At 39.4% G+C, this 23,498-nt stretch overlaps 1 protein-coding gene across 5 annotated transcripts in view; it reads left to right on the plus strand.

Annotated features, from left to right (window-relative positions):
- Positions 1 to 22,702, plus strand: part of cep20 (centrosomal protein 20) — a 40,137-nt gene extending 17,435 nt beyond the window's left edge. For 2 of the 5 annotated variants that reach the window (XM_072268816.1, XM_072268820.1), the window contains exons 2-5: positions 7,318 to 7,515; positions 13,631 to 13,715; positions 17,024 to 17,160; positions 21,955 to 22,702. In XM_072268816.1, the coding sequence (XP_072124917.1) occupies positions 7,318 to 7,515; positions 13,631 to 13,715; positions 17,024 to 17,160; positions 21,955 to 22,028 (494 nt within the window). In that variant the 3' untranslated portion in view covers positions 22,029 to 22,702. Of the gene's footprint in view, positions 1 to 1,038; positions 1,503 to 7,317; positions 7,516 to 13,630; positions 13,716 to 17,023; positions 17,161 to 21,954 lie in introns of those variants that run through there. The other 3 variants (XM_072268817.1, XM_072268818.1, XM_072268819.1) reach the window with 3 other exon arrangements.
- Positions 22,703 to 23,498: the final 796 nt, after the last annotated feature.

A 23,498-nucleotide genomic window follows, 5' to 3' on the forward strand; every position in this document is an offset into this window, starting at 1 on the left:
CTCATTTCTGGTCACCATACAATAGGAAGTTTGTGGAGGTGTTGGACAGGGTACAGAAGAGGTTTACCAAAGTTCAAAGTAAATTTAATATCAGACTACATATATGTCACCATGAGATTCATTTTCTTGCGGTCATTCACAGTAAATACAAAAGAAATGCAATGGAATCAATGAAAAACTACAAACAAGACGGACAAACAACCAAAGTGCAAAAGGCTACAAACTTGTGCAAGTACTAAAATAAAAGAAAATAATAATTACTTTTATAATAGTAACTGCAAATCTGCTGGGGTCATCTACTGCGCTCGGTGCTCCCGATGCAGCCTCGTCTACATTGATGAGACACTTTGTAAATTGGGGGACCGCTTCTTCGAGCGCCTCCTCACCATCCGCCACAAGCGGCATTTCCCGATGGCCAACCATTTTAATTCCAATTCCCATTCCTGGTGTTTGATGTTCCTGCTGTGGACGATGTGTTAGTTCACCCTCAGATCTCCATGTGGGTGATCTGTTAGCTTTTGTGCTAGGGAGGGGTTGGGAGGTTTGGGGTTTGCCGTTTTTTGTTCATTTTTCCTTTCATGGGGGGGGGAATTGATGTCTTTCAACTATTTCTATGGTTTTCTGAATTTTATAGCTACCTGGAGAAGACAGATCTCAGATCTGTATTCTGCATACATTCTTTGAAAATAAAATAAACCTTTGAAACTTTGAAGACATGCAATGCTCAGGAATCCAACAGCTAAGACTACGTCATTAAACAAGCTGGTTTATTGAGTAAAAGACAATATTTTTAACAAAATTCCCATGTGAGCCAGAGGGAGGCTTTCTTTGGCGCAATATTGTTATTGTAACAGTGGCTGACGACTATTCTACTTTAGGTCTTTTGCACAACTCTTCTTCTTCGGCTGTCCATCGATTTCGATGTTGACTGTGCTGAGAATTTAGTCTGTTTTGCACAACACTGCCCTCCTGAAAGTTCGCTGCTACAATTAACTACAAACAAGGGAAAATTTACGGATGCGGTCTGCTACCATGGCAACGGAGTCCTGAACATCCGGGCGCTGGGGTGGTCACGTGGCGGGATCGCAGGCGGGCGAATGGCGACGGTTAGCGAGCTAAAGGCCGGTAGGTGTCAGCAACTGGTGTTGGATTGAAATCGTGCGGGAAGATGGTTGCTATGAAAAGTCACGCAGTGCTGGCAAAGTCAATAGGTTGTGAAGGACGGCTATCCGGAGGCGGGATTGTGAACCGGCTTCATTCTATTCAGAAGCCCGGCCTGGACCCTTGAGAACGGTGGACCAAGTGTTGCAGTGTACCAACAAAGTGATGAACAACCCGCCAACGCAGAAGCATGACCAAGCAGCGTTTGACACAGTACCCACAAAACTGAGATCGTCTACGTCTCACCAAGCCAGGGAGGTGACGACGGACACTGTTGTATAGGGTCTAAACAACTGAAGACAACAGGCCACACACAATAGGATGCATAAATGTACGCAAAGGTCAGAATTGGATACCAGCAGAAATTTATACTATTGGCCAGAACTAAAGGCTTCAGTCTTTCAGGAATAATAACCCTTCTCTAATGCCTTGTTACATTGCATTCGCACTCGTAAAAATGTTTACCTTTGTAGTTGTAAGTTTTGCGGTTGTTTGAAATCTATCTGCATTTATTAAGTTGCCGCTATCAAATGTATTTCGTCCAAATTTTCATTTGATCTGAAAGTAATTTATTCCCTTCTGAATGTTTGAAGCTATTGTATAGTGTCATAATTGTAAAACTGATTGTTTAGTTGCTCGGCACCATTTGAACTCTACCCAATTAAAAACCTTCCTGTTCTCCTTGGGAACCTATCTATGACACAATGCCTAGAATATAATGTTTTCAGTTTAACACAAACCTTCAAGAAATTGCTTTTGTAAAAGTTTTGAATGTCCTGTATATGCCATTTTAACTAAGATAGCTTGAAAAGAACTTGTGTGAGGTTTTTCAAATGTGGCATTAAAGCACAAATTATAATAACAATTCTCTGCAGATATCTATATCGGAACTGAGTTGATTGTTGTTTAGATGCTACTAAAACAATGTCTATGTTTTCCAAAATCATATATTTATCAAGCCCAGGTGTTTCAAATGATAATAGGAATCTTTTTCTGATAATTTTCGTTAACTTTCCTACTTACAAAATTGCACATATAAAATTAAGTTGACTGATGAGGCCACTATGGCATCCCCAGCAACAAATGGGTGGGTGGGTAGGTAGATTCTTCCTTCCATGCTAGGATTGAAGGTTCTCGATGTTCCTCCATTTGGAGTATTCATTGGACAGTGGTTACCACATGTTCGTTGGGAGTATTACAGATTTTCAAGGAGGCTTTGAAAATACCTGAATTGTTTCCTCTGTCTACAAGGTAATTGCTTGCCATTACTGAGCTCAGAATATAGTGCCTGCAACAGGAGTCAGATTTACTGTACTTCAGAAGTCACCTATCAATGAAGATCGATATTGATAGTGAAATGGAGAAGGGCCTTTGGCCATTTGGCCAAGGGTCACCTGACCAAGTACCTTCTGAATGTAATTATAGTTGTAATGCCTGGGTTCACTTACCCTGCCATTGGATTTAGAGAATTTTGTGGAAGTAGTGTTACTGTTCTCAATTGCTGTTGTAAGCTGAAGTGTATAGAAGGGGAAGAATTGCAGCTTTCCAGTAGACCACGAGCTTTGTTAGGTTTGAAGTATTGAGCTTCAAAAACTTCCTCAGATAGTCAGAGGTTGTGCTGACGGACTGAAGGACATGGTGAATTTCAACATTGATATCTGCCTTCATTGTAGGTAGCTTCTGAGGTAGGGAAGCAGTCCATCTATTCTAATCAGGATTTATTATTGGAAGTCTGCGTAATGCAGCTGAACAGGTCAATAGAGAACTCAGTTTTAGAGATGTTAATTGTAAGATCCATTGCCTCAGCATGCAAATGAACAAACAAAAATGTTGTCTGTGTACTGCAGATCAATGATAAATTTGTGCTGAACTTAGTTTCTGAGACTAAGTGACATAGATTAAACAGTTTATCATTATTCTGGAGACTGGTGCTATTCTGGTGAGAAACTTATTAGAGGCAAACATTTTTATAAATTCATTTTTGGGATCTAAACATTACTACAAGGTCAGCATTTATTTCCCATCCCTAAATCCACTGCCTTTGTTGAACATACTTCCACGGTAGTGATAGTGTATGGGGAATTCCAGGAATTTGAGTTCATTGATAATGAAAGACTAACAATCGATTTCCAAGTCAAAATAGTGTGTAATTTAGAGAGCAGCCTGCAGGTAGTTATGTTATCATGTCGTCAGAATTTTGGTTATAGAGATCAGAGGATGTTGTCTGTGCCTTGCTAAATACAAATATAGGTCGCTTCATTTGAAAATGGATATTGAACATATTACAATCACCACCAAACAACCACACTTCTAATGTTGCATTTGGGGATGGGGAGCTGTCATTGATGAAGCAACAGAAATTGACTGGACCTAGATCACTGCCCAGAAAAACAGTGATGTTCTGGAGTCTTTCTCACTTTTTTCTGACTGCTTTGCAGCAAGAATGATCGTGGAATGTCTTTTAGTCTGTTTGTAAACTCACTGGCTAGCTTGTCATTATGAAGTAGAAGCAAGGTGGAGATTAACTTCTTGGGTACTCAATTTGAGAAGAATGCTTGCAGTCTCTTTTTGATTATGTCTGAGGCTTTTGTGCAGTGTACAGTGGTTGATTCTGCTCTCTATTTGGCCTGGTTTTGACACGTGTGTCCATTGTACCTCATGACCAAATCTATACTGGAATTCAGGCAGCAGCTATTCAGTCACTTGGAGGGGCTATTGAGAATGACTCGGATGATACCTTTGGCTAATAGTAGGCACACCCCTCATGCCAACTATAGGATGAAGAATGTTGTTTGGAATGTGGGCATAATGCAGGCATCCTTTCATGGCTTCAGTTAACCAACTCTGAGGGGCTATTCACTTCTGCATACTTGGTCTTTTGAAATTGAGCCTCCAGATTATGTACTAATAGTACGACTGCATTCCATATTAGGAATATATTCCATTCAGCCTCATTACTGAGCACCTGAAGCTAAGACATCCTCTTTAGTAGCAGTCTTTGTATGCTGAATAAAGAAGCATCGATTGACTATACATATTTATGACAAACTCCAGATGAAGCCAAAGTATTTCTCTCATTTCTCCCATCTAAAATATCCCCATGTTCTGCTTCCTAAAAAGGATAGTCATTCCACACCCCCTGCCTACTATATTACTTCTAAAAATATACTTTGAGCTATATAAAATTCAGACCTTACCTGAAAGCCAAGTCTTTGCTAGGATTTACACTTGCAATATAATTTGCAATCCTGCCAACTTAATACATAGTGTTCGCCTGCTAGCACTTAAGATTCCAAGTTACTTTGGACTAATTTGTCTCTTTAGTCAATACTTCTGCAGGGACTGACTGATATAATAACACCCATGGAGTGTATTGGTCATAATTCTTGTGGTTATGGTATAAAAACAATTTCAATGCGCAACATAATGCAAACAAGATTTACAAGAAAGATCAGGCAGAAAAATATTAGTTTTTTTTGGTCAAGAAATTGAAGCATAAATCTAATTGAGGCCTTTAGGTTTAGAAAATGTCTCCTAGACTGCCGTTCTCATTTTGATTCAGACCTCTGCCATCTTTGTGGAGTTTGCAGATTCTCCACAACCCCACATGGCTTTTTCCTGGGCATTGTCAATGCCTACCACATTACAAATTCCTGCTGGTTGTTTAGTTACTCTGTTTCTGTAAATTACTCCTGGCGCTAACATTTTTCCTGTGACCGCATGGGTTTCCTCCCACATTCCTAAATTGTATGGCCGAGTAGATTAAGTGGTTACATGGGTGTAATTGGGCCGGAAAGGCCTGTTACCATGCTGCATCTTTAAATAGATAAAGAAAAAAATCAGTGGTGGGGGAATGAATGTTAATGAGCAAGAGAGTAGGTTGCCAATGTGGACTTGATGGGCTGAATAATTGCTTTCTGAGTCATGTGGAAATAAAGTATTGTTGGGAGAAAGGTAGAGGTCATCATTTTTTAAGCACTCAAAAGAAGTCTGTTACCCAAGGGAATGTGAATATGGCACTTACTGTCTCAGGAGAGTAGTTGATGGAATATGGATGTATTTAAGGAGCGGTTAAGCAAACACGTGAGAGAAGTGAAAAGTGGACTATATCAATAGATTAGGATGGATGGTAGAAAGCTCAAAGTGAATGTTAGTGCCTGTATGGACTAAATAACACTATTTAACACTGAAAAACTTGGTCCTTCTTTGAATATAATAATCAACAGTTTTAAATAGTAACCTTTAGTTTTGTATTCTCCAATAGGAGAAAATGTTCTGTTTGGATTCTGCACCCCTTAGGATTTTTTAATAATTAGTTTTTTGGTCACATGTACGCTGAAACATACAGTGAAATCTGTTGCTTGTGTCAACAACCAACAGTTTGAGAATGTGCTGCAAGTAACCTGCAAGTGTTGCCATACTCTGATGATGACATAGCATGCCCACAACTTACTACTCTAACCTGTACATTTTGGAATGTGGGAGGAAACCCACATGGTCATGGGGAGAACGTACAAACTCCTTACAGACAGCAGCAAGAATTGAACCCCAATCACTAGTGCCATGAAGTGTTATACTAACTGCTTCGTTACCATGCTCCCCCTTTATGCTCAAATCAAGTCCTCTTATCACTAATTCCCAAATATTAGTTTAATAATAAGCCTCCTTTGAACTGCTTCCAATGCCTTAATATCTTTCCACTGCTGAACACATATTCATGGATGCCCTGTATATCTGAAGCATCTTGTTTCTACTTTGTTGTTCAATGTCTTCAGTAAAAGACAATAACATTCGTTAGCTTTCCTAATTACATCCTCTGCAACTTCTTGCAATTTACATTATTTGTTTTCTTCTGGCCAAATTAGACAAATCAGTATTCTCCCATAATTTTAAACATGAGAGGTTCTGCGGATGCTGGAAATCCAGCTCTGATGAAGGCACAAAACATTAACTCTTTATTTCTTTCCATAGATTCTGCCTGACTTGCTGAGTTCCTTCAACGTGCTTCACCTACAACTTAGTCTGCTAGATCTTCACCACTCACTTTATCTACATCTCTTTGTAGTTTCCTTATGCCCTCTCGACAACTTACTTTACTATCTACCATTCTATCATCAGCTCATTAGGCAAACATTCTTCAGTCCATTCATCTATATCATTTATGTGAAGTGTAATAAGTCTGACTTTAGGACTACATTTACTAACTAGAAATATACCCACTTGTGCTTAACCTCAACTTTCTGTTAGCCAGTTAATTTATCCAGTTTGTTATCTTCTACATCTTTATTTCCCACAATTATGTTTGAAAAGTAACATTATCAAATGCAGTATATTATAGTGAAGTTAGATGCTGCTTTTGTCTCTTCTGGTTTAAAATAGGGAATATTATGTTTGTTGTGTTTTGTGTGAAGAAATGGCTTTCAGGAAAATGTGTATTTTTGCTTTCAGTTTTTCAACAGTGCAGTATTTCTGCTACACTTGATGAACTATCATTTCTTGTTTAATGTGAAATTAACTAGTATTTGTGGTGTCACTGAAAGTATCATGTGGTGTAATATTTATCTGTCCATTTTGTTGGAAGTGATAAGAATATTAACTGATATATTATGGAAGACTTCGGATATCTGTTGATCTTGAAATTAGGACCATAAGGACAATAAGTCACAAGAAAAAATTTAGGTCATTTGGCCCATTGGGTCTGCTGCACCATTTCATGTGCTGATTTATTATCCCTCTCCAACCCCATTCTCTTTCCTTTTCCCTGTAAATTTTGACACCCTTACTAATCAAAAACCTGTCAATCTCTGCTTTAAATATGCCCAGTGACTTTATCTCCTCAGCCATCAGATTTGACTCCCTCTGACTAAAGAAATTCCTCCTCGACTCTGTCCCAAAGGAATGTTCCTCTATTCTGATGCTGTACCCTCTGGTACTAGACTCTCCCCACTATAGCAAACATCCTTTCTACATCTACTCTGTCTAGGCCCTTCAATATTCAGTCGGTTTCAATGAGATCATCCCTCATTCAACTGTGAAATTTTGTTTCAATAGTTTAATGGTACATTTGTAATTGCACCTATTGCCTATTAACTTTATTACCTTATAATCTGCATGCATTCAAAATGAAATTTTGTTTCAAATCTCTTTGATTTACAGTTCTGAAAGAGACCTTGGAGAAAAGAGGTGTAATGGGCCAACTAAAAGCCCGAATTCGAGCTGAGGTTTTTAGTGCTCTGGATGATCAGAGTGAGCCAAGGCCCCCACTGTCACATGAAAATCTTCTTATTAATGAACTCATCCGTGAATATCTTGAATTTAATAAATACAAGTACACAGCATCAGTGCTGACTGCAGGTATGTTATGTAAAGTCAGAAATAAATGGAAGTTAATATGTTATCATTTGAGGAAACTGTATAATACATACTAACTTTCTTGTAACAAAAATCTGTAATAACATGTACATAGACTCAGTCAAGTTAGCAGATCAAAAACATTCTCAGATCTTTCAGTCTAATGCCACACAGATCATTTTCTACTGGTAATAATACACAGCAAATCAAATATTTAGTGTATGCTACCTCTTTTTTTGTTACATTACTTTGTAAAATGGAAGATGTGTAACCCATGAGTTAACAAGTAAAATCAAGTTCCGTCAGTCTTTCTTAGTTTCCAATAGTCCAGTAATGCGTATAGTATAAGTATAAATTGACTAGATAGTTATTTCGCAGTTTTTCATTATTGTTTATAGGAATGAAGAAAATTAGCAGTTTTGGAAGAAAACCCTGAAAGTATCAAGTCTAATGACTTGATGACAAAGGCCTGTTGAAGAATCTCGACCTGAAATGTGGGCTGTTTATTCCTCTCCATAGGTGCTGCCTGAACTCTTGTGTTTATAAGTCCAGTGACTTGGGTGGTGCCTATCTGGTTTTTATAGCCCTACAAACTGGCCCATTCAGCAAATTATTGATCCATCAGTTTGCTCTTTAGCTTAATAAAGTGAAAGTGCCATCAATGGTACTGAATGAAAGCCTGCTGAGTGCCTTAGGTATAATACCTATAGGATTACTCATTTCAAAACATCACTGTCTAAACATGGGTTTAAAAAAAGCTGATGTTCAGCAGCTAGTCAGGAGTCCGTATCATCATTTAACAACATTTGACTGTGACATTATGGAATTATGACAAATGGAAAACTTTACAGAGCCTGGAATCATTCAATGGCAGTGCAAAAGAATGTTTGTTGGAGGCTACGGGAGTTTCTGGAGCAATTTAGTAGATGCAATCATATATTTCATCAATGACCTTCCTGCCATTGTAAGGTCAGATGAATGGTGGTCTGCCAAGGTTTGCTTGAGCACCTCAATTAAATGAAACAGTCTATGCCTAAATGCAGAGAGCCTGTTGCATTCATGTTATTTACCTGTTAACATCCAAGCCTTCATTCTACAGGTATGTTAGAAAGTATCCCTTTCAATCCAATTCTCCTGCAACCTTCTCTTGTAACCTTTGACACCCTTATAATCAAGGACCTATCAACCTCAGCTTCAAATATATCCAATGACTTGGCTTCTACTGCTGTCCGTGGAAAAGATTCATCACTGATTCATCACACTCTGGCTAAATAAATTCTTCTTCATCTCTGTCCTAAATGGATGTCCCGCTATTCTGAGACAGTGGCCTCTGGTCCTACACTCACCCACTATAGTAAACATGCTCTCCGCATCCATTCCATCTGTATCTTTAAATATTCAATGTTTTAATGAGATTCACCCCCCCCCCCCCCATTTTACTAAACTCCAGTAAGTACAGGCCCAGAGGCATCAAATATTCCTCATACCTTAACCCTTTCATTCTGGAGTCATTCTCATGAATCACCTCTGGATCCTCTCCGATGCCAGTACATCCTTTCTTAGGTAAGGGACCCAGAATTGCTCACAATAATCCAAGTGTGATCTGACCAATGCCCTATAAAGCCTCAGTATTATGTCCGTGCTCTTATATTCTAGTCCTCTGGAAATGAATGCTAGCATTTCTTTGCCTTCCTTACTATCGACTCAACTTGCAAGTTAACATTTAGGGATTCCTGCACAAAGACTCCCAAGTCCCTTTGCCCATCTGATTTTTGAATTTTCTTCCTAGTTAGAAAATAGTCTATGCCTTTATTCCTTCCGCCAAAATGCATGACCAGGCTATTCCCTACACTATGTTCCATCTGCCACCTCTTGCCCATCCTCCCAATCTGTCCTTCTGCAGACTGTCTGCCTCCTCAACACTATTTGGTCAAAAATACATCAATTCCGTCATGTGCATACAGTAGCTATACAGTACCATGCAAATGTTTTGGGCACATGTAGCTAAGGTGCCAAAGACTTTTGCACAGTACTGTAGTAATGTTATGTATAGCACTGTACTGCTGCCACAAAAAAAACAAATTTCATGACATAATGTGCGTGACGATGAACCTGATTCTGATGTAGGTGTCTAATGTAGATTGAGAGTGGGAACAGGGCAGAGAGAGGAATATTGGTTGAGAAAAGGGGAAGGGAGAGGAGAGGGAGCGGGAAGCTCCAGAGAGACATTCTGTAATGATCAATACTCCAAATGTTTGGAATCAAATGACCTTGCCTGGTGCCTCAGGGTGGTGTATGTCTGCATCCGTGCTGCCTCCCTCTGCCCCAACTCTCCTCTGCCACATGTCCCACACCCCTCCCATGGTGTTCCACTCTTGCCATTCCCAACATTCTTTCCTCCCGCTACGTTGACAAATACAGTACTGTGCAAAAGTATTAATTGAATTTGAATGGATTGACTTTATTTCTTACATCCTTCACATACATGAGTAAAAATCTTTACGTTATGTCTCCGTCTGAGTGTGCAATCATATATGCTAAGACTTTTGTACAGTATTATATAATGTGGAAAGAAGTAATCCCAATACCAACCACTGTGGAACACCACTAGTCACCAGCAGCCAATCAAATAGGCTTCCTTTGTTCCCACTCTTTGCCTCTTGCTGATCAGCCAATCTTCTATCCATTCTAGTATCTTTCCTGTAATACCATATCTTGTTAAGCAGCGTCACATGTGGAACCTTGTCAAAAGGCATTCTAAAAATCCAAGTAAACAGCTCCACACTGATTCCTTTGTCTATACTGCTTATTATTTTCTCAAACAATTTAATCAGATTTAACAGGCAAGATTTCCTCTTAAGGAAACCTTACTGACTTTGGCCTACTTTATCTTATGCGTACAAGTACCCCAAAACCTCATCATTAACAATGGACTCCAACATCTTCCCAGCCACTGAAGTCAGGGTAACTGGCCTATAATTTCCTTTCTTCTGCTTCCCTCCCTTCTTAAACAGTGGAGGGACATTTGCAATTTTACAGTCTTCCAGAACCATTCCAAGTTTTAGTGATTTTTGAAAGATCATTACTAACGACACTACAATCTCTTCAGCTACCACTTTCATTAACCCTGGGGTGTATTCCATCTGGCCCAGTTGATTTAACTACCTTCAGATCTTTCAGCTTCAAGCAACTTGTCCTTAGTAATAGCAACTACACACTCTTCTGCCCACTGACACTCTCAAATTTCTGACATACTGCTAGTGTCCTCCACAGTAAAGGCTGATGCAAAGTACTTATTAAATTAGTCTGCCATTTTTTGTCACACATTGCTACCCCTCCAGCATCATTTTCCAGCAGTCCAGTAGCCACCCTTGCCTCTCATTTACTCGTTATGTATTTGAAAAAAATTGGGGAAAAAACCTGGTATCTTTAGCACCTTATGTTTTTTTTAACTTGCCTTCTGTTGGTTTTTAAAAGCTACCTAATCCTTCTAACCACTTAATTTTGCTGTGTTGTTTGTCTTCTCTTTTGCTTTTATACTGTCATTGACTTCCCTTGTCAGCCATGGATGCCTCTTTAGAATACTTTTTCATCTTTGGGATGTATCTATTCTGTACCTTCTGAATTTCTCCCAGAAACTCCAGCCATTGCTATTCTGCCATCATCCCTGCTAGTCTCCCCTTCCAATCAACTTCATCCAGCTCCTCTCTCGTGCTGCTGCAATTCCCTTTACTCCACTGTAATACTGATACATGTGACTTTATCTTCTCCCTCACAAACTGCAGGATGAGTTCTGCCATACTATGATTAATAGTTTCTTTGCCTTAAGCTCCCTTATCAAATCTGGTTCATTATACAACAAGAATTGCCAATCCACAATTGCCTTTCTCCTAGTGGGCTCAACCACAAGCTGCTCTTAAAAAGCCATCTCGTAAGCATTCTACAAATTCTTTCTCTTGGGATACAGCGCTAACCTGATTTTCTCAATGTACCTGCATATTGAAATCCCCCATGACTGTCATAACATTGGCCTTATTACATGCCTGTTCTATCTCTCATTGTAATTTATACCCCAACTCCAGGCTGCTGTTGGGAAGCCTGTATATAACTTCCATCTGGGTCTTTTTACCCTTGTAGTTTCCTAACTCTGCTCACAAGGATTCTGCATCATCCAATCCTACATCACCTCTTCTAAGGTTTTAATTTCATGCTTTACCAACAGCCACCTGACCCCCTTTGCCTACCTGCTTGTCCTTTAGATACACTGTGTATTCTTGGATGCTTAAGCTCCCAAGTATTATCTTCTTCCGGTCATGACTCAGTGATGCCCACAGTGTCATACATGCCAATTTGTATCCGTGCTGCAAGTTCATCTACCTTATTCCGTATACTGTGTACATTCAAATATAACACTTCAGTCTTGCATCCATCATCCTTTTCAATTTTACCCCGTTACATTTCAACTCATCCCACTGACTGCAATTTTGCCTTATTTGCCTGTCCTTCCTTGCAGTCTTAGTAGACAATGCATTGACTTGTCTACCAACTGCCCTTTCCTCAACTTTATCATTCTAGTTCTCAATCCTGTGCCAGGTTAGTCTAAAGCCTTTCCAACAGCTCAAGCAAACCTGCTCACAAGGATATCGGTCCCCCTCATCTTCCCTCATCCTTCGCCCTGGCTGTCCTAAAGTCAGGGAGTTGTTACTATCTCCAAGATGCTCGACTACCGAGATCTCTGTCACTTCTCCACCTCCAGCAATCTCCACAGCCATCTCCACTTCAGGAGTCACTGCACACAGGATTAACGTTTACACTAGTCTGCAATGTGCTTAGACACTGGTCTGTCATTTAGTTTCCCTTCATTTTCACCTGTTTGTTTATCATAATTCATTTAGGCATGGACTTAGTTCATCTGAAGTTTTCCAGAAACACTCAGTGTTGTTACATGCCCAGTTTTATTTTTCCACTCTCTTTAAAGTTAGCCATTTGCACAATTTTTGGCTCTTTGTTACAGGGTACTATCTGTTCCGGCAACTGAGTTTATTTCAAATCTCACTTTAAACACTTTGAAAGCAGCCAGAACACAAAATATTCTTCAGAAATGATTTCAGAAAATAAAAGGGTTCATAGTTAACTTTTTACACTTAACACCAATTTCTTAACTTTTTCTATTCAGCTAGTACATAACTGGAAAATATTCCCACCAACTATCTATATGTCTTGAATATTTATATAGTAAGTCATTGCAACTCAAATATTTGGATTTCTCTCCCTTGTAACTTGCTGCTTTAGTCTCTTGTTCCCTTTTAAAAGTTGATTTTCAGAGCTCGACAGGTCTGTTTGGTTCCCAAGATTTTACTGTTACACGGAATAAGCTTAACACTTTGGAAACTCTATTGCTGTATAGCTTCAAGTAGATGGATAGCAAACCATTATACATTGTAGGGTCTCGGCCTGAAACGTCAACTGCACCTCTTCCTAGAGATGCTGCCTGGCCTGCTGCATTCACCAGCAACTTTTATGTGTGTTGCCTGAATTTCCAGCATCTGCAGAATTCCTGTTGTTTACATTGTAGCACTGTCAACTTCCTGAAACCATCTCTACCTCAGTAGTCATTTACAAGTTAGGCTTAGAGTCTTGTCTGTGGTTTTGCTTTCCTTCATTTTTGTTTGTTTGTACATCCAGGCATGGACTTAGATTATCTGAAGTTTTCCTGAAATTTTGTGATATTCCCATTTTTTTTCCACTTTTTCTATACTTAGTTACACTCTCTCAAATTTTGACTTTTATTATCAGGATGCAATCTATACCAGTAAATGAGTTCATTTCAGAACTCATTTTAAAAGCAGCCAAAATCTAAACTATTATTCAGAAATTATTTCAGAAAAGAATATTCTTTACAAAAAGATTTTATCTTCAGATACTGTGATAGGGCATTACTTCCATGTGTAACAATTTACTGACCTTATCAATGCATTCTACAAAAGGGAATTTTTGTTATGGTGCATATTCCATGTTCAAACTTGCATAAACAAAATAATATCTCCTCCATTGCTTTTGTTTAGATCAAGATTTGCATTAAATGTTATGACTAATAGCAGTAAACTTTTCCACACAGAGGCTGACCAACCTGAGATACCCTTAGAGAGACAATTTCTAGTGAATGAACTGAAAATTGTTGAAGATTCAAGCATTAAAACTGTGTAAGCAAATCCTAGTTATCTGACTAAAATCTAAAATTTTGCTTTTAATTTCATATGGTACGTTCAAATATTATAAAACATTTAATTTATTTTCACTTCTGTCTCTCACTGTTAGAATTTAATAATAATGCTCACAGTTTTGGTCTGTGCCTTATCAGATACTGTTTCCTTGTTCCTTTCACTCTCCTCTGCAGCTTCAAGCTATTTTGTTTCTCACTTTTCTAATAATGGGTAATTACCTTGAAACATTAAGTCTGTTCCCATCTACAGCTGACTGGAAAATAGGTAATGTTGTTTGCTTATTTAAGAAGGACAAAAAAAAGTTAAGCCAGTGGTAGGGAAATCATTGCAGAAAATTTTAAGGGCTAGAACTTATGTTTGTTTAGAAAGTCAGAAGCTAATCATTGCTTTGTGTAAGGAAATCCTGTCTCACTAATTTCTTTATGCTTTTTGAGGAGATAACAGAAAAGATTAATGATGGCAAAGCAGTAGATAAGCAGTGAACTTTAGTAAGGCATTTGCAAGTCCTGCGTGGTAGGCTGGTTGGAATGTTAAAGTAAGCTGAATAGATGGATCCAAAATTGGCTTGGTGAGATGAGCAAAGGGTGTTGGTGGGAGGATACTTCCCTGTTTGGAAATCTGTACTGCAGGGATCCTTGCTGTTTGTGAGCATTGATGGTGTGTTGAATAGCAAGGAAGAGGATCTAAGCCTAACAGGAAGATTTAGCTCAGATGGAATTTAGTTCCAACAAATGAGAGGTGATGGATTCAGATAAGTCAAATTGGGTTAAGACAATACAATGAATGGTAGGGAACTAAAGAATGTTAATGAACAGGGAGACATGAGGGTTCAAGTCCATAGTTCCCAATTGGATAGGGTCGTGAAGAAGGCTTGACATTATAGTTAGGATATAAAAGTTGGAATGTTATGTTGAAACTTCACAAGATACTGGTTATACCACACTTGAAAGATGTGTCCAGTTGTGGTAGCCACATTGGTTGCATGGGAGAGAATCACCTGGATATTTCTTTGATTGGATGACTTCATTTATGGGAAGAGATTGGAATGGAGCAAGGGAGGCTGATAGATGGTATGAGGAATAAAGTAAAGTTGTGAAGTTTCAACATTATAAAAGGCATCAATGGAGTCCTGATGAAAGGGCTTGGCCTGAAATGTGGACTGTTTACTTTTTTTTCATGGATGCTGCCTGGCCTGCTGAGTTCCTGCAGCATTTTTTGTGTGTGTTGCTCGGATTTACAGCATCTGCAGATTTTCTTGTCAGAGATGGAGTAGTCAGAATCTTTTCCCCATGAACAAAAGGAGGTTTAAAGGGAATCATATGGGCAAGTTTTTCACACACTGTGGTAGATATCTGGAATTTGCTGCTGGGGGATGTGGTGAAATATATATAATCAGATTATTTAAGAGACATTGAGACAGCCACAAGTGTAGACAAGGTACAGAAGAATATAGTCCTCATGCAGGCAAATGGGATTAGTGTAGAAAGGCAAAAAGGTTGGCAAGGATGTTAAGGGCCTGTTTCTGTGCTGTAGAACTCTGACTGTACATGGTTGCTGTATGACCTGGCTCTTCCAGCAGTTAGATTTTGTTTTCAGATTTCCAGCATTTGTTGTCTTGTGTTCCAATGTAAATCTTTCACCTGGACCAAGTAATTTCTTTAAAAATAAACAAAGGAATATAAGAAATTATGCTTTAATACCAGTGGTATATTTTGAAACATAACAGGTTCCTACCTTGGAATAGTACTTTAAATTGATAGATTTATATTGTGAAATATTTTTGTGTGATTTGAAAGCCGATATGTAAAATGGAATAAAGTGACATCATTTGGTTTAAGTCTATGTAAGCATTCTTAGAACAATGGAACAGAAAAAAGCTAATATAGCATCTGCTCTCACCCCATTCTCCTGCCACTCCACTAGGAATAGGGTTCCCCTTGTCCTAACCTACCACCCCACCAGCCTCCAGGTCCAACATATTATTCTCCGTAACTTCTGCCATCTCCAACGGGATTCCACCACTAAGCATATCTCCCCCACCCCCCCCCCGCCGCTTTCCACAGGGATCGCTCCCTACGCAACTCCCTTGTCCATTTGTCCCCCCCATCCCTTCCCACTGATCTCCGTCCCGGCACTTATCCTTGTATCTGGAACAAGTGCTATACATGCCCTTACACTTACTCCCTCACCATCATTCAGGGCCCCAGACAGTCCTTCAGTCCTTCCAGGTGAGGCGACTCTTCACCTGTGAGTCGGCTGGGGTGATATACTGCGTCCGTTGCTCCCGATGCGGCCTTCTATATATTGGCAAGACCTGACACAGGCTGGGAGACCATTTCGCTGAACACCTACGCTCTGTCGGTCAGAGAAAGCAGAATCTCCCAGTCGCCACACATTTTAATTCCACGTCCCATTCCCATTCTGATATGTCTATCCACGGCCTCCTCTACTGTCAAGACGAAGCCATACTCAGGTTGGAGGAACAACTCCTTATATTCCATCTGGGTAGCCTCCAACCTGATGGCATGAACACTGACTGCTGTAACTTCCGTTAATGCCCCACCTCCCCTTCATACCCCATCAGTTATTTATTTATTATTTTGTATTATTATTAATTTCTCTCTCCCCCACCCCTCTCTCCCCCACCCCTCTCTCCCCCACCCCTCTCTCCCCCACCCCTCTCCCCCCCTCTCCTTTTTCTCCCTCTGTCCCTGTCACTATTTGCCCATCCTGTGGGCTTTCCCCCCCCTTCTCTTTCTTTCTCCCTAGGCCTCCCGTCCCATGATCCTCTCATATCCCTTTTACCGATCAACTTTCCAACTCTTAGCTCCATCCCTTCTCCCTCCTGTCTTCTCCTATCATTTTTGATCTCCCCCTCCCCCTCCCACTTTCAAATCTCTTACTATCTCTTCTTTCACTTAGTCCTGACGAAGGGCCCCGGCCCAAAACGTCGACTGTACATCTTCCTATAGATGCTGCCTGGCCTGCTGTGTTCACCAGCAAGTTTTATGTGTGTTGCTTAATGTAGCAGTTAGAAACTTTCATTTTTATCCTTTGTATTCTTAGTATGCTTTTTGTTAGAAATATTATTTACATATTAAAGATCTTGGAACATTTTTTCGTATATATGTTAAAGATTTTGTGATGACTTAATCCAAATTTGTGTTATGTAATGTGTTATTTGAATATTGTAATTGTTCCAATTCTTGTAAAAGATGTTACATTCAGTATATACTACTTCATAGAATTTTAGCGTGATTAAAGAGTATTTATTTTCTTTCATATAGCCCTCTACTATATGGAATTCTAGCTCATTTTATAAATGGCAAAAAGGAGGATGGAGTAAAAATTCTTGGTAAAACTACATCTGTGCCAAATGTAAAGAAGGTGACTTTAAGGGAGCCAAATGAAAAATGTAGTTCAGGTAGGCGATTTAAAATTGAACTTTCTGGGTCTGGAAATACCTTGCTCACCATAAGATCTTGTTGTTTTGTAATTTAATTCCGAGAACAAGAATCACATATGATTTTGTTGCAAAATTGAGTGAAAGTACCTCTTTAAACATTTATTAATAAGAAGGTAAAACACTTCTAAAATGTATGTAATCAGATTTATTAGTGAAAGAACCAGAAATAATCTTGTATTGAATATTTTTGTCAGTAAAACTTGTAGTACTTGTAGCATTTCACTGCCCCTTTGCCATTGGTATAATCATAGAGTCATACACCATGGAAACACACTTTTGCCCAACCTATCCATGCTGACTGTGTTGTCCTAAAACTAGCGCCATCTGCACGTGCTTGGCCCATAGTCTTCCAAACCTCTCCTATCCAGATACTTATTGGGATGGTTTTTAAATGTTGCCAACGTGCCTGCCTCAACCACTATTTCTGGCAGCTCATTCCAAATATGCAACATTACCCCAATGTCCCTTTTAAGTCTCTTTCCTCTGATCCTAAACCTATGCCCTCCTGTCTTTAGTAGTCCCTCCCTGGGAAAAAGACTGTTTTCACCTTTTCTATGCTGATCATGATCTTGTATACCCCCCTCTGGTCACCTCCTCAATTTCCTATGTTCGAAGGAATGAAACCTTAGACTATGCACTTCTTGTAATTTAATCTACCATGTCCAGGCAACATCCTGGTAAACCTTTTCTACATTCTTTCTTTCTACTTTAAAAACATCAATCCTATAACAGCGTGACCAAAACTATACAGAGTACTTCAAATACAGCATCACTGATGTCATATAGTACAGCTGCAACGTAAGACCAAAAGACATTGGGGCAGAATTAGGCCACTTGGCCCCTTGGGTCTGCTCTGCCATTCAATCATAGCTGATCCTTTTTCCCCTCCTTAACCCCTCACCCTGGCCTCTTCCCCGTAACCCTTGATGCTGTGGCCAATCAAGAACCTATCAAACTCTGCCTTAAAACACTTAAAGACCTGACCTGCACAGCTGCCTATGGTAACAAATTCTACCAATTCACCACCCCGGCTGAAGAAATTTCTCCACATCCTTTTTTTAAACAGATGCCCCTCCATCCTGAGCCTGTACCCTCTTGTCCTGGACTCTCCCATCATGGGAAACATCCTATCCACATCTACTCTGTCTAGGCCTTTCAACGTTTGAAAGATTTCAATGAGATTCCCCCCTTATCCTTCTAAATTCCAGCGAGTACAGGGCTATAGCCATCAACATTCCTCATATTATAACCCTTTCATTTCCGGAATCATCCTGGTGAACCTCCTCTGAATCCTGTCCAATGCCAGCACATTTCTTCTTGGATAAGGAGCCCAAAACTGTTCACAAGGTGGAGCCTTAACAGTATCTTATAAAGCGTCAGCATCACATCCCTGCTCTTGTATTCCAGACCTCTTGAAATGAATGCTAACATTGCATTTGCCTTCCTTAGCACTGACTCAACCTGCAAGTTGACCTTTAGGGTGTTCTGCACAAGGACTCTCAAGTCCCTTAGCATCTCTGATTTTAAGATTTTTCTCCCCATTTAGAAAATAGTCTGCACATTTATTTCTTCTACCAAAGTACATGACCATGCATTTCCCAACATTGTATTTCATTTGTTACTTTCTTGCCCATTCTCCTAATCTGTCCAGGTCCTTCTGCAGCCTTGTTTCCTCAACACCACCTGGCCCTCCGCCAATCTTCACTTCATCTGCAAACTTGGGAACAAAGCCATCTATTCCACCATCTAAATCATTGATATACAGCATAAAAAGAAGCAGTCCCAACACCGATCCCTGTGGTACACCATTAGACACTGGCAGTCAACTAGGAAAGAATCCTTTTATTCCCACTCACTGCTTCCTACCAATCAGCCAATGCTCTTACCATACTAGTAACTTCCCCGTAATACCATGAGCTTTTAACTTGATAAGTACTCATATGTGGCACCTTGTCAAAGGCCTTCTGAAAATCCCAATGTACAACATCTACTGCATCCCCTTTATCTATCCTATTTGTAGTCTCCTGAAAGAATTCCAACAGGTTTGTCAGGCAAGATTTTCCCTGAAGGAAACCATGCTGATTTTGTCCTATCTTGTCCTGTGTAATCAAATACTCCATAACCTCATCCTTAACAATTGACTCCAACATCTTCCCAACCATTGAGGTCAGGCTAAGTGGTCTATAACAAAAGAGAATCTGCACATGCTGGAAATCCAAGCAACACACACAAAATGCTGGAGGAACTCAGCAGGCCAGGCAGCATCTACTTTTTTCCATAGATGCTGCCTGGCCTGCTGAGTTCCTCCAGCATTTTGTGTGTGTTAACTGATCTATAATTTCCTTTTTGTTGCCTCCCTCATTTCTTAAACAATGAAGTGATATTTGCAATTTTCCATTCCTCCGGAACCATGCCAGTGTCCAATGATCCTGAAAGAGCATTACTAATGCCTCCATAATCTCTACTGCTACCTATTTCAGAACCCTAGGGTGCAGTTCATCTGCTCCAGGTAACTTGGGTACCTTTAGTTACGCTCTTCAACACCTGGCACACTGCTAGTGTCTTCCACATTGAAAACTGATGCAAAATACTCATTTAGTTCATATGCCATCTCCTTGTCCCCCATTATTATTTCTCCAGCCTCATTTTCTAGTGGTCCTGTATCCACTATCATCATTTTTTTTATATACTTGGAAAAAGTTTTTTTCTGTCCACCTTGATATTGTTTGCTAGTTTGCTTTATTTCATCTTTTCCTCCTAATGATTCTTCCAGTTGCTTTCTGTAGGTTTTTTAAAAGCTTCCTAATCCTCTATCTTCCTGCTAATTTTTGCTTTGTTGTATACCTTCACTTTTACTTTTTTCATTAGCTTTGACATCCCTTGTCAGCCACAGTTGTATTATTTTTACATTTGATTATTTCTTAGTTTTTGGAATACATCTATCCTGCACCATCCTCATTTTTCCCAGAAACTCAAGCCATTGCTGCTCTGCTGTCATCCCTGCCAGCATCATCTTCCAATTTACTTTGGCCAGCTCTTCTGTCTCATACCACAGTAATTTCCTTCAGTGCACTGAAATACTGCTATGTCAGATTTCACTTTCTCCCTGTCATATTTTAAGTTGAACTCAATCATATTGTGATCACTGTCTCCTAAGGGTTCCTTTACCTTAAGCTCCCTAATCACCCCTGGTTCATTACATAACACCCAATCCAGTATAGCTGATCTCCTAGTAGGCCCAACCACAAACTGCTTAAAAAAGCCATCTCGTAGGCATTCAACCAACTATCTTAAGATCCATCACCGACCTGATTTTCCCAATCAACCCACATGTTAACGTTGCCCTTTTGACACACCTTTTCTATTTCCCATTGACCACATCCCAGCTACTGGCTTTAGAGGCCTGTATATAATTGTCATCAGGGTTCTTTTTACCCTTGCAGTTTCTTAACTCAACTCACAAGAATTCTTCCAATCCTATGTCACATCTTTCTAATGATTTGATGCCTTTCTTTACCAGCTGAGCCACACCACCCCCTCTGCCTACCTTCCTACCCTTCTGACACAATGTATAACCTTGGACCTTCAGCTCCCAACTACAACCATCCTTCAGCCACAATTCAGTAATGGCCACAACATCATACCTGACAATCTGTAAAAGTACAACAAAATCATCCACCTTATTTGTTATACTCTGTGTATTGAGATATAACACCTTGAGTGCTGTATTTGCTACCCTTTTTGATTCTACATCCCTAATGCACTGGTACTCACCCCTGCTGGCTGCAATTTTGTCCTTTCGTCTGACTGCATGCTATCCTTTTTTTTTACCATCCGTCCTATCCTGTTCACTCCGGTTCATATCCCCTTGTCAAATTAGTTTAAACCATGCCCAACCGCTCTAACGAACCTGCCCACTAGAATATTGGTCCTCCTTGGGTTCAGGTGCAACCCGTCCTTTTTGTACAGATCATACCTCCCCCAGAAGAGATCCCAATGATCCAAAACCCTGAAGCATTTATCTGCTTCCCAACTCCTATACCCAGTGCCTTAACTGATGAAGGTCAGCGGACTGAACACTTTCATCATCCTATCTGCTGTGGCCCAACTTTAGCAAACTATGCACTTGCTCTCCAAGGTCCCTCTGTTCCATAACACTCTGCAAAGTCCTAACATTTATTGTGTATGTCCTATCCAGGTTTGATCTCCCAAAATGCAATATCTCACATATGTCTGGATTGAAAGCCACCTGCCAATCCTCAACTCAACTCACCTTGCTATTTAAGATTACCTTGTAATTTCGTAACTTTTCTGCACTATCTACATTAGCACTTATTTTAGTATCATCTGCAGATTTACTAACCGTGCCTTGTGCATTCACATCCAAATAATTTCCATAAAATACCAAAAACAAAGCTCCCAGTACTAGCTCTTGTAGTGCACCACTAGACTAGACCTCTGTTGCATAGTTTAGACAGGGGCCTTCAGTCCGAGAAATAATCCTCGACCATCACCCTCTGCTTCTACCACTGAATCAGTTATGTATACAATCAGCTATCTGCCCGATATCCCATGCGATCTTACCTTAAACATGGTAGCCTGCCTTGCAAAGGACTCATTATCTTTCAGAATTGGCACATTTATTAATTCCCAAAAATTGATTCTTATTCATCTCTCCTGCCTCAGTATGTGCTCTTTCCCACTTCAGTTGAATGCTTTTTTTGTTAAACATAAACTTGTTTTTCTTTCCAGATGACTTGCCTGAATCTAGCAGATTTGCAGGAAGAAGCTTTGAAGAACCTTTTGTTCTCAAAGGCGGACATTGATTATTGTTGACTATCCTTTGCCTATATGTAATCTAAAACCTTGATTTTTTTTCTTGAATAAACCGAGTCCATCAAAATAAATATGCAGTTTAGTGCTTGTCTCTTCTTGATAAGGTCTTGTATGATAGCAGTTTAAAATTCTAAACTTAATGTGACCAGCCTTCAATTGCATGATCATTTATACCATGCAACTCGTTCTTGTACTTCAAGTACATACATGATCATTTGACTAAATATTTTGATGTTGTGACATGATTATTATTCTTTTTGACACCGCTTTTTTTCAAACTTAGTCCTTTGTTTTGCCTGTAATAAACCCTATCAAAATAATTTGACAGGCTATAATTAATGTCACTACGCAAGTTATATCATAAAATATTATACAACTTTTTAAAATTCATTTTAAGGTTCAGCCATTACGATCACAATGTAGTTTGGTTCCCCATTAACCTGTTTAACTTACTAATGTAAACAAGCCTTTTTCAAGTTGGTAAAACTTGGTTTTTAGCAAAGAGACCATAAACACAATTGAATTGTTTAACATGACAGACGAATGTGTTATGGGTATTATCAATGCCATAACTGTACATTGAAGCCATTATGTGGAAATATTTGTACCTTCCTCTTGTTAAATATATTGTAAAATGTTTTTTACTTAATAAATTTTACTTTGTCACTGCTGTACAGTATGTCATTTTTAAAAATAACACTTGAATAATTTGATAGCCAAGGGAAAAAATGATATTAAGGAGGGAGAGTTTGGTCTGCAGACAACTATAACTACATTAAAGGCGTAATACAAATGAAAGCTTTTACTGAAGATTAGAATTAGTTTTAATATCACTGGCATATGTCATGAAATTTGTTGTCTTGTGGCAGCAGCACATTGCAATACATAAAAAATGATAGTACATAAGACTATAATATAGTTACAATAAAACATTAATTGAAAAATAAGTAGTGTAGAAAGAGAATAAAAAAGTAAAATATAGTGAGTTTTTGTACATGAGTTCATTGCCATTCAGAAAAATGGTGGTGGTGGAGAAGAAATTGTTCCTAAAATGTTGAGTGTATTCTTCAGGCTCCTGTACCTCCTCCTTGATGGTAGCAGTAAGAAGAGGGCATCTCCGGCTGATGGTGTTCCTGATTGATGGATGCAGTCTTCTTGAGGCATCGCCATTTGAAGATGTCCTCAATACTGGGCAGTGCTCATGATGGAGTTGGCTGAATTAGCAACTTTCTGCCACTTTTTCCGATCCTGTGCAGTGGCTGCTCTATACCAAACAGTGATGCAACCAGTCAGAATTCTTTCCACTGTAGAAATTTGTAAGTCGTTCGTGACATACCCAGGTCTCCTCAAAAATCCAAATAAAGTACAAGCACTTTTGTGCCTATTTTGTAATTTTATTTTTCATTTAGAGATGCAGCACAGAAAAGGCCCATCCAGCCCGTCAATCCACTCTGCCCAGC

This window comes from Mobula birostris, chromosome 9, assembly GCF_030028105.1.
Source record: "Mobula birostris isolate sMobBir1 chromosome 9, sMobBir1.hap1, whole genome shotgun sequence".
NCBI classification, from domain to species: Eukaryota; Metazoa; Chordata; class Chondrichthyes; order Myliobatiformes; family Myliobatidae; genus Mobula; species Mobula birostris.